The sequence below is a fragment of the Mustelus asterias genome, unplaced genomic scaffold (genome assembly GCF_964213995.1).
Source record: "Mustelus asterias unplaced genomic scaffold, sMusAst1.hap1.1 HAP1_SCAFFOLD_626, whole genome shotgun sequence".
Classification (NCBI taxonomy): domain Eukaryota; kingdom Metazoa; phylum Chordata; class Chondrichthyes; order Carcharhiniformes; family Triakidae; genus Mustelus; species Mustelus asterias.
Genome location: NW_027590575.1, coordinates 25,265 through 37,500, shown reverse-complemented (window position 1 = coordinate 37,500; position 12,236 = coordinate 25,265). Strand labels below are relative to the sequence as shown.

The following is a 12,236-nucleotide window of genomic DNA, read 5'->3' as shown; positions in this document are numbered from 1 at the left end:
GGAGTGTGGAGTTTGCACATTCTCCTCGTGTCTGCGTGGGTTTCCTCCGGGTGCTCCGGTTTCCTCCCACAGTCCAAAGATGTGCGGGTTAGGTTGATTGGCCAGGTTAAAAATTGCCCCTTAGTGTCCTGAGATGCGTGGATTAGTGGGTAAATATGAGGTTTAGAGGGATTAGCAGGTAAATATGTAAGGATATGGGGTTAGGGCCTGGGTGGGATTGTGGTCGGTGCAGACTCAATGGGCCGAATGGCCTCTTTCTGCACTGTAGGGTTTCTATGGTTTCTATGGAGTGTGTTTGTGCACGCGCGCAAGAGGTGAAGGGGCGTAGCATGTGCACACGCAAAAGGGGAAGGGATGTGGGGGGCAGGTGCGTGAGAGGGGAAGGAGCGTAGTGGGGTTGCACGCACGCGCGCGAGCGGGGAAGGGGTGTAGCGGGGGTTCGCGCGCAAGAGGGGAAGGGGCATAGCGGGGGCATGTGCGTGCAAGACGGGAAGGCGCGTAGCAGGGGCGCATGTGGGAGAGGGGAAGGGGCATAGCGGGGACGTGCAAGCATGAGAGGGTAAGGGTGTAGCGGGGGCATGCGCGTGAGAGGGGAAGGGCTGTAGCGGGAGTGCGCGCATGCGAGACGGGAACAGGCGTAGCAGAGGCATGCGTGAGGGGGAAAATGGGTGTAGCGGTGCTGCGCACAAGAGGGGAAGGGTTGTAGCGGGCACGCGTGCAATAGGGGAAGGGGCGTAGCGGGGGGCGCATGCACAAGAGGGGAAGGGGCGTAGCAGGGGTGTGCGAGTGCGAGGGGATGGGGCATAACGAGTGCGAGTGGGAAAGGGACGAAGCAACGGAGTGCGCATGTGAGAGGGAAAGTGTGTAGTGGGGGCGCACGCGAGAGGGGAAGGGGCGTAGCAGGGGTGCGCACACGAGTAGGAAAAGGCATCGCAGGGACGCGCGCGCGCACCGAGGGGAACGGTCATAGTGGGGTCCCACATGCACGAAAGGTGAGGGGGCGAGCGGGTGTGCGCAAGGCGGAAGAAGTCGTAGCGAGGGGCGCGCGAGAGGGGAAGGGGCATAGCGGGGACACACGCGAGAGGGGAAGAGACACAGCAGGGGTGACCACGCACATGCGTGAGAGGGGAAGGGGCATAGCAGGGGTGACCACGCACATGCATGAGAGGGGAAGGGGCATAGCAGGGGCGCGGAAGCTAGTGGAGAAGGGGTGAAGCGGGGTGACGCGCGCGCATGAGAGGGGAACAGGCATAGCGGGGTCACATGCGCAAGAGAGGGGAAGGGAGGCAGTGGGGGCAAGCGCATGCGCAACGGGAAGGGTTGTAACTGGCGTGCGCGCAAGAGGGGAACAGGCGTAGCAGGGGCGTAGCAGGGGCATGCGCGCGAGAGGGGAAGGGGCATAGCGGGGTTGAGCACGCACACGCGCGAGAAGGGAACGGTCATAGTGGGGTCACACGCGCATCAAAGGGGAGGGGGCGAGCGCGTGTACGCAAGGGGGAAGGGTCATAGCGAGGCGCGTCCAAGAGGGGAATGGGTGTAGTGCGCATGCGCACGCAAGAGGGGAAGGAGAGTAGCGGGGCCCCATGCCAGAGGGGAAGGGGCACAGCAGGAATATGCGCGAGATGGGAAGGGCCCAGCGGGGCCCCATGCGCGAGAGGGGTAGGGGTGTCGAGGGGGCGCGCGTGCGCGCACGAGAGGGGAACGGGCATAGCAGGGTCCCGTGCGCAAGAGAGGGGAAGGGATGCAGCGGGGTCAAGTGCGCGCGCAACGGGGAAGGGTTGTAGCTGGCGTGCGCGTGCAAGAGGGGAAGGGGCATAGCGGAGGCGCGTGCATGCGAGAGGGGAAGGGTACGGTGAGGGCGCGCGCGAGAGGGGAAGGGGCACAGTGGGGTCGCACGCGCACGAAAGGGGAGGGGGCGAGCGCATGTGCGCAAGGGGGAAGGGTCATAGCGAGGTGCGCACGAGAGGGAAATGGGTGTAGCGGGGGTGCGCACGCAAGAGGGGAAGGGGCACAGCAGGGACATGCGTGAGAGGGATAGGGGGGTAGCGAGGCCCCGCGCGCGAGAGGGGTAGGGGGGGTAGCGAGGCCCCGCGCGCGAGAGGGGTAGGGGCGTAGAGGGGGCACGCGTGCGTGCAAGCGGCGAAGGGGCGTAGCGGGGGTATGCGCATGCGAGTGTGGAAGGGGCGTAGCAGGGGCGTGAGCGCGCAAGAGGGGAAGGGGCGTAGTGGGGGTGCGCTCGAGGGGGGAAGGGGCGTAGTGGGGGTGCACGAGCACGAGAGGGGGAGGGGAATAGTGGGGATGTGTGTGCAAGAGAGGAAGGGGCATAGCAGGAGCATGCGTGAGGCAGGAAGGGGCGTAGCGGGGGCATACCGGGGACGCACGTGCGCAGGAGGGGAAGGGGAGTAGCGGGGCGCACGCCCAAGAGGGGAAAGGGCGTAGCGGGGAGGCATGAGAGGGGAAGGGGCATAGCAGTGGTGAGCACGAGCAAGAGTGGAAGGGGCATAAGCGGGCATGCGCGTGAGAGGGGAAGGGGCGTAGCAGAGACGCATGCACGCGCGAGAGAGGAAGGGGCGTAGCTCAGGCGCGCGAGAGGGTAGCGGCATAGCGGAGGCACACGTACGAGTGGGGAAGGGGCGTAGCGGGGCGCGCATGTGTGAGAGAGGACGGGGCATAGCGGAGCGCGAGAGTGGAAGAGGCACAGTGGGGCTGTGCGAGGGAAGGGATGTGGTGGGGTCGTGTGCGCGCACGAGAGGGGAAGTGGCGTAGTGGGGGTGCGTGCGCGAGTGGGGACGGGGCATCGTGGGGCGTGAGCGCAATAAGGGAAGGGGCGTAGTGGGGCCGTGTGAGGGGGGAAGGGGCGTGGTGAGGTCATGCGTACACAAGAGGGGAAGGGACGTAGCGGGGCGCGTGCGCAAGAGGGGAAGGGGCATAGCGGAGGTGCGTGTGCACGACAGGGGACAGGGCGTCGTGTAGCAGGGTGCGTGCGCAAGAGCGGAAGGGGTGTAGTGCGGGCGTGTGCATGCTTGAGGGGAAGGGGCCTGCTGGGGGCCACGTGCATGCGAGATTGGAAGGGGCGTAGCGGGGGCACGCGGGAGAGGGGAAGGGGCGTAATGGGGGCACGCATGCACGTGTGCACAAGAGGGGAAGTGACGTAGCGGGGACAAGCAAGAGGGATAGGGGCGTAGCGGGGCGGGCGCGAGAGGGGAAGAGGCTTAGCGGGGGCGTGCGTGCGCACGAGAGGGGAAGGGGCCTTGCAGGGGTGCACGCGAGAGGGGAAGGGGCGTAGCGGAGGCGTGCGCGTGGGCTACAGGAAAGGGCCTCGCGTGTGCGTGCGCAAGGGAGAGAGACAAGGGGGGTAGTGTGTGTGGGCGAGGGAGGGAGAAGGAGGAAGGATATATTGGCATTGGAGGGAGTGCAGAGAAGGTTCACCAGGTTGATACCGGAGATGAGGGGTTTGGATTATGAGGAGAGGCTGAGGAGATTGGGTTTGTACTCGTTGGAGTTTAGAAGGATGAGGGGGGATCTTATGGAGACTTATAAGATAATGCGGGGGCTGGATAGGGTGGAGGCGGAGAGATTCTTTCCACTTAGTAAGGAAGTTAAAACTAGAGGACACAGCCTCAAAATAAAGGGGGGTCGGTTTAAGACAGAGTTGAGGAGGAACTTCTTCTCCCAGAGGGTGGTGAATCTCTGGAATTCTCTGCCCACTGAGGTGCTGGAGGCTACCTCGCTGAATATGTTTAAAGCGCGGATGGATGGATTCCTGATCGGTAAGGGAATTAAGGGTTATGGGGATCAGGCGGGTAAGTGGTACTGATCCACGTCAGATCAGCCATGATCTTATTGAATGGCGGGGCAGGCTCGAGGGGCTAGATGGCCTACTCCTGCTCCTATTTCTTATGTTCTTATGTTCTTATGTGTGTATATGTGTGTGTGTGTGTGCATGAGAAGGGGTAGAGTGTTTAAAGTTTATTATTTGTCACAAGTCGGCGAACATTGAAACATATAAGATGATTAGAGGTTTAGATAGGGTGGATAGTGATAGCCTTTTTCCTCTGATGGAGAAATCCAGCACGAGGGGGCATGGCTTTAAATTGAGGGGGGGTAGTTATAGAACCGATGTCAGGGGTAGGTTCTTTACCCAGAGGGTGGTGAGGGATTGGAATGCCCTGCCAGCATCAGTAGTAAATGCGCCTAGTTTGGGGGCGTTTAAGAGATCCGTAGATAGGTTCATGGACGAAAAGAAATTGGTTTAGGTTGGAGGGTCACAGTTTTTTTTTTAACTGGTCGGTGCAACATCGTGGGCCGAAGGGCCTGTTCTGCGCTGTAATGTTCTATGTTCTATGTTCTATGTTCTAACATTAACACTGCAATCAGGTTACTGTGAAAATGCCCTAGTCGCCACACTCCGGCGTCTGTTTGGGTACACTGAGGGGGAATTTAGCATGGCCAATGCACCTAACCAGCACGTCTTCCAGATTGTGGGAGGAAACCGGAGCACCCGGAGGAAATCCACGCAGACACGGGGAGAAGGTGCAAACTCCACACAGTGACCCAAGCCAGGAATTGAAACCGGGTCCCTGGTACTGTGACGCAGCAGTGCTAACCACTGTGCCAACCGTGCTGCCCCAGTGTGCGTGAGAGAGAAGGGGGTAGGATGTGTGTGCGTGAGAGAGAAGGGGGTGGGGTGTGTGTGCATGACAGAGAAGAGGTAGGGTGTGTGTGCGAGGAGGGTAACTTGTGTGCGTTTACGTGTGAGAGGAAACGTGTGCGAGAGGGAGATAGACGTGTGTGTGTGTCCATGTGTGTCCTGTGTGTGTGTTCTGTGTGTGTGTGGCATGGCGTGGCATGTGTGTCGCGGGCATGGCGTGTGTGTCGCGGGCATGGCCTGTGTGTCGCGGGCGTGGCGTGTGTGTTGCGGGTCTGGCATGTATCAGCTTTCCGGCATCACTACTCTCATTACAAATGACAAAAGACTGAAATATTTTCTAATATGAGATTTTTTTATATTACCCTATCCTAAAGTGGATACCACTTCCAAGGGTTAATGTTAAGGGGCCATGGGAGGGCAGTTTGGTCAGGGGTTATTGTGAGGGGTGGGGGGTGGCATGTGGCTGGCCAATGTATTTGTGAGTGGGTGCCTCTTCCTAATTAGTAATATATGCATAGATATAGCTGGAAGAGGACTTGTTACAATTGTTTTCTTCAGGTGAAGAAGGGGCTTGGGGCTCCGAAAGCTTGTGTGGTGTTTGCTACCAAATAAACCTGTTGGACTTTAACCTGGTGTTGTTAAACTTCTTACTGTGTTCACCCCAGTCCAACGCCGGCATCTCCACATCATTTATAGGACGGGGCATAGAGTATAAAAGTTGGGGTCTGATGTTGCAGTTGGTTCGGCCGCATTTGGAATACTGCGCCCAGTTCTGGTCGCCACACTACCAGAAGGATGTGGAGGCTTTAGAGAGAGTGCAGAGGTGGTTTACCAGGATGTTGCCTGGTATAGAACATAGAACATAGAACAGTACAGCACAGAACAGGCCCTTCGGCCCACGATGTTGTGCTTAGTTATGAGGTAAACTGGGGCTGTTCTCACTGGAAAGACGGAGGATGAGGGGTGACCTAATAGAGGTGTATAAAATTATGAAAGGCATAGATGGGGTGAACAGTGGGAAGCTTTTTCCCAGGTCGGTGGTGACGTTCACGAGGGGTCATAGGTTCAAGGTGGGGGGAGGTTTAACATGGATATCAGAAGGACGGTGCTACCACTGTCGCGGGCATGGGGGTGGTGGGGGCCTGGAATGCGCTGCCGGGCAAGGCGGTGGAGGCGGACACACTGGGAACGTTTAAGACTTATCTCGATAGCCACATGAACAGGGTGGGAATGGAGGGATACAAAAGAATGGTCTAGTTTGGACCAGGGAGTGGCGTGGGCTTGGAGGGCCGAAGGGCCTGTTCCTGTGCTGTATTGTTCTTTGTTCTTTGTTATGGATAAAGGCTCAGTTTGCAAGGAAGATGCTTGCAGATGGCTCACAAAGGCCCTGCCACATACCCTTCACCCTACAGATTCATTCAAGGGGGTTGGGTATTTGCAGATAGAAGGGTAAGGGGCATTCAGTAAGCCTTAAGGCCCATTCTCAAACAAGGCAGTAGACATTATAGAAGTGAAAGTGCAGATCTTGAGCCCCCATCAGCATTCGCACGGACGGTGAACGCAGGCTCAAGATTGCCCCTACCCCTACTGATACTAATTTCCTTCAGTTCCTCCTTCTCACTAAACCCCATGTTTCCCAACATTTCTGGTACAATATTTCTGTCCTCCTTTGTGAAGACAGAACCAATATATGTATTTAGCCATTTCTTTGTTCCCTATTATACATTCCCCTGTTTCTGACTGTAAAGGACCTACATTTGTCTTCACCAATCTTTTTCTCTCCATACCTGTAGAAACTCTTATAGTCAGTTTTTATGTTCCACACAAGCTTATTTTGGTACTTACTTTCCCCTTCTTAATCCATCCCTTTGTGATCCTTTGCTGAATTCTAAATTCATCCCAATCCTTAGGTCTGTTGTTTTTTCTGGCCAATTTCTATGCCTCTTATTTGGATCTTATCAATAATGACTGGGATACAAGATTCGGTGAGATTTGCCATTGCACTCAGCAAGGGGAACACCTTCTCCCACCACGGATTGGATTGCTCCAGGATTGGAGCATTCTGTTAATGGTCTAAAAATTAGAGCCAACCTTTCACGAATAAAATTAAAGAAATAAAATAAAATTAAGAAATAATTTTATATACAAAGGGTGGTAGACAATTGGAATACTTTTTTTTGTAAATGGCAATTAATACTGGATCAATTGTTAAATTTAAAACTTAGATTGACATTGGTTAATACAATTCTAAAAATTTTGAATCAAGGGCTTATATGAAGTTAACAGACACAGCAGCTGTGGTCTCAATAAATAAGTCAACAGACTCAAGGGGTAATGCTCCTAAATTCCCAAAAATATTTCAATCCCATTAGATTTTAATGCAATTGAATTTTATTTTTGAAAATTATTTGAAATATTCTAGAGCATAGAACATAGAACAGTACAGCACATAACAGGCCCTTCGGCCCACGATGTTGTGCCGAGCTTTGTCTGAAACCCAGATCAAGCTATTTCCTCCCTATCATCCCGAAGTACTCCATGTGCCTATCCAATAGCTTCTTAAATGTTCCTAAAGTTTCTGACTCCACTATCACTGCAGGCAGTCCATTCCACACCCCAACCACTCTCTGAGTAAAAAACCTACCTCGGACATCCTTCCTATATCTCCCACCATGAACCCTATAGTTATGCCCCCTAGTTACCGCTCCATTCACCCGAGGAAATAGTCTTTGAACGTTCACTCTATCTATCCCCCTCATCATCTTATAAACCTTTATCAAGTCTCCTCTCAACCTCCTCCGCTCCAAAGAGAAAAGCCCAAGTTCCCTCAACCTTTCCTCATAAGACCTACCCTCCAAACCAGGCAGCATCCTGGTAAATCTCCTCTGCACTCTTTCCAGTGTCTCCACATCCTTCTTGTAGTGAGGTGACCAGAACTGCACACAATATTCCAAATGTGGTCTCACCAAGGTCCTGTACAGTTGCAGCATAACCCCACAGCTCTTAAACTCCAACCCCCTGTTAATGAACGCCAACACACTATAGGCCTTCTTCACGGCTCTATCCACTTGAGTGGCAACCTTCAGAGATCTATGGATATGAACCCCAAGATCTCTCTGTTCCTCCACATTCTTCAGAACCCTACCTTTGACCCTGTAATCCACATTTAAATTTGTCCTACCAAAATGAATCACCTCGCATTTGTCAGGGTTAAACTCCATTTGCCATTTTTCAGCCCAGCTCTGCATCCTATCGATATCTCTTTGCTGCCTACAACAGCCCTCCACCTCATCCACTACTCCACCAATCTTGGTGTCATCAGCAAATTTACTGATCCACCCTTCAGCCTCCTCCTCCAAGTCATTTATAAAAATTACAAATGGCAGAGGACCAAGAACTGATCCCTGTGGCACTCCTCTGGTAACCGGTTTCCAGTCCGAAAATTTTCCATCCACCACCACCCTCTGTCTTCTGTTAGATAGCCAGTTACCTATCTAATCGGCCAAACTTCCCTCTATCCCACACATCCTTACTTTCTTCATAAGCCGACCATGGGGGACTTTATCAAACGCCTCACTTAAATCCATGTATATGACATCAATTGCACTACCTTCATCTACACACTTAGTTACCTCCTCAAAAAATTCTATCAAATTTGTGAGGCAAGACTTGCCCTTCACAAATCCGTGCTGACTATCCCGGATTAAGCTGCATCTTTCTAAATGGTCGTAAATCCTATCCCTAAGGACCTTTTCCATCAACTTACCGACCACCGAAGTAAGACTAACCGGCCTATAATTACCAGGGTCATTTTCTATTCGCTTTCTTAAACAGAGGAACCACATTCGCCACTCTCCAGTCCTCTGGCACCATCCCCGTGGACAGTGAGGACGCAAAGATCAAAGTCAAAGGCTCTGCTATCTCATCCCTTGCCTCCCAAAGACTCCTAGGATATATTTCATCAGGCCCAGGGGACTTATCAACTTTCAGTTTATTCAAAATTGCTGGTACATCTTCCCTCCGAACATCTACTTCCTCCAGCCTATCAGCCTGTGACACCCTCTCTTCCTCAAAAACATGGCCCCTCTCCTTGGTGAACACCGAAGAAAAGTATTCATTCATCAACTCTCCTATCTCTTCTGACTCCATGCACAAATTCCCACTGCCATCCTTGACCGGCCCCAGCCTCACCCTGGTCATTCTTTTATTCCTCACATAAGAGTAAAAAGCCTTGGGGTTTTCCTTGATCCGAACCGCCAAGGACTTCTCATGCCCCCTCCTAGCTCTCCTAAGCCCCTTTTTCAGCTCATTTCTTGCTAACTTGTAACCCTCCATCGAGCCAACTGAACCTTGTTTTCGCAACCTAACATACGCTTCCTTCTTCCTCTTGACAAGACATTCCACCTCTTTTGTGAACCATGGTTCCCTCACTCGGCCATTTCCTCTCTGCCTGGCAGGGACATACCTATCAAGGACACGCAGTATTTGTTCCTTGAAAAAGTTCCACTTATCATTAGTGCCTTTGCCTGACAATTTTTGTTCCCATCCTATGCTTCCTAATTCCCACCTGATTGCATCATAATTACCTCTCCCCCAATTGTAAACTATGCCCTGCCGTACGGCCCTCTCCCTCTCCATTGCAATAACAAAAGACACCGAATTGTGGTCACTATCTCCAAAGTGCTCTCCCACAACCAAATCTAACACTTGGCCCGGTTCATTTCCCATTACCAAATCCAATGTGGCCCCACCTCTTGTCGGCTTATCCACATATTGTGTCAGGAAACCCTCCTGCCCACACTGCACAAAAACTGCCCCATCCGAACTATTCGACCTTTAAAGGTTCCAATCAATATTTGGAAGGTTCAAGTCCCCCATGACAACTACCCTGTGACCTCAACACCTATCCATAATCTGTTTTATTATTGCACAATTAACATTATTTGCCAGCAGTTTTAAAAACTCCATATTCAAATTAGAGATAAGAACTCCAACATTCAAATTAGAGATAAGAACAGCACTCAAAATTCTGCATTTCTGAAAAATATTGTATCATGTTTCTCTCTTCAGATGATCCAATAATGAAGTGAACAGAACACAATTTGCAGTTTGTTCTGAGCTATGACAATCAATTATTTGTGCTCAATTTACAGAGAATATACCTACCCAACAATAACAATTCAAAGGTTTCAACTGGTAGAAGAATGCAGGTAAATCAGGCAGTAAGGATTTGGCAATGTCAAGTTTGATTTACTTTTCTGCTTGTTTTAACTCCCCTTCCAATGAAAACCACATGTTCCTCCAGATTAAAACTTCCCCTCGTCTTTGCACAGATTAAGTTTTGAATTTTCTATCTTTCAAGCACAGGCCATATTGTCTGGTCCAACTGTTTTGGACAAGGTGTTATTGGCTGCTATGATCTATATTACTGAGTCCATTTAGAATTTCAGATTCCCAATTTATACTGTGTGCAAATCCCATATATTACTGAAAATATTCTTAATTTGTATGATGCAGAAACCAGGAGTATTGTGGTTTCATCGATGAAATTCATATTATATGCTTCCCAGAATTATCCAAGGAGGCCATAATTATGTAAAAGATCAGTATCCTAGAAATGTTCTTAGTTGTTTACTTCATAACCTGTTTTTGGAGAACACCTTAAATTCAAATTAGAACTATAAAACCTCTAAATGGCAGCAATGAATGTTTTAGTCAAAATGCTTCTATTTCAATAAACTGAACATTAGGAATTTCATTTTGGAAATTATGTTTCGCCTACCTGTTGTGTCATAACCAGTGATCACCACTGCATGGTTTGATTTTTCTTGGGAGCAGTGATGCTGTATAATGCCACCAAGGTAGTCCTGCCAACTTACTGCATCTACGACTGCCACCAAGGGACCCCATTCCAACAGCTTCTCCATCATAATATCTTCATTGTACCTGTACAGAATAATATTTACACGGGTGAGCTTTTTTTAAACATCTGAGCATAAACTTCGGAGCACATCAAAAACTTACTGACGCAAAATGAATCACAAAGGAGCATTTGACATTAGTACATGGGTATCTTTGTGGTTTGCTGGTACAGAGCTTGAGTATGGCTGCAAAAAGACATGTGTTGAAGCTTTTCATTTTGCATTCATCAGGATAATTGACAAGAATGTGAAATGTGAAAAGAACAGCAATTTATACTTCATAAGAGAACAAAGAACAAAGAACAGTACAGCACAGGAAATAGGCCCTTCGGCCCTCCAAGCCTGTGCCGCTCATTGGTCCAACGAGACCATTCGTTTGTATCCCTCCATTCCCAGACTGCTCATGTGACTATCCAGGTAAGTCTTAAACGATGTCAGCATGCCTGCCTCCACCACCCTACTTGGCAGCGCATTCCAGGCCCCCACCACCCTCTGTGTAAAAAACGTCCCTCTGATATCTGAGTTATACTTCGCCCCTCTCACCTTGAGCCCGTGACCCCTCGTGATCGTCACCTCCGACCTGGGAAAAGCTTCCCACTGTTCACCCTATCTATACCCTTCATAATTTTGTACACCTCTATTAGGTCTCCCCTCATTCTCCGTCTTTCCAGGGAGAACAAGCCCAGTTTACCCAATCTCTCCTCATAGCTAAGACCCTCCATACCAGGCAACATCCTGGTAAACCTTCTCTGCACTCTCTCTAAAGCCTCCACGTCCTTCTGGTAGTGCGGCGACCAGAACTGGAGGCAGTACTCCAAACGTGGCCTAACCAGCGTTCTATACAGCTGCAACATCAGACTCCAGCTTTTATACTCTATACCCCGGCCTATAAAGGCTAGCATACCATATGCCTTCTTCACCACCTTCTCCACCTGTGCTGCCACCTTCAAGGATTTGTGGACTTGCACACCTAGGTCCCTCTGTGTTTCTATACTCTTGATGGCTCTGCCATTTATTGTATAACTCCCCCTACATTAGTCCTTCCAAAATGCATCACTTCGCATTTATCTGGATTAAATTCCATCTGCCATTTCTCCGCCCAATTTTCCAGCCTATCTACATCCTGCTGTATTGTCCGACAATGTTCATCGCTATCCGCAAGTCCAGCCATCTTCGTGTCATCCGCAAACTTGCTGATAACACCAGTTACACCTTCTTCCAAATCATTTATATATATCACAAATAGCAGAGGTCCCAGTACAGAGCCCTGCGGAACACCACTGGTCACAGACCTCCAGCCGGAAAAAGACCCTTCGACTGCTACCCTCTGTCTACTGTGGCCAAGCCAGTTTTCTACCCATCTAGCCACCTCTCCTTGTATCCCATGAGCCTTAACCTTCTTAACCAACCTGCCATGAGGGACTTTGTCAAATGCCTTACTGAAATCCATATAGACGACATCCACGGCCCTTCCTTTGTCAACCGTTTTTGTCACTTCCTCAAAAATCTCCACCTAATTTGTAAGGCACGACTTCCCTCTTACAAAACCATGCTGTCTGTCACTAATGAGATTGTTCCGTTCTAAATGCGCATACGTCCTGTCTCTAACAATCCTCTCCAACAACTTCCCTACCACGGACGTCAAGCTCACTGGCCTATAATTA

At 50.8% G+C, this 12,236-nt stretch overlaps 1 protein-coding gene across 1 annotated transcript in view; it reads right to left on the bottom strand.

Annotated features, from left to right (window-relative positions):
- The window catches only part of ctso (cathepsin O), a gene marked incomplete at its 5' end in the record, with an annotated part of 140,285 nt that overhangs the window by 107,627 nt on the left and 20,422 nt on the right, over positions 1–12,236 (bottom strand). The window contains one exon of the mRNA XM_078205221.1: positions 10,434–10,597. Within this exon, the coding sequence (XP_078061347.1) occupies positions 10,434–10,597 (164 nt within the window). The remainder of the gene's footprint in view (positions 1–10,433; positions 10,598–12,236) is intronic.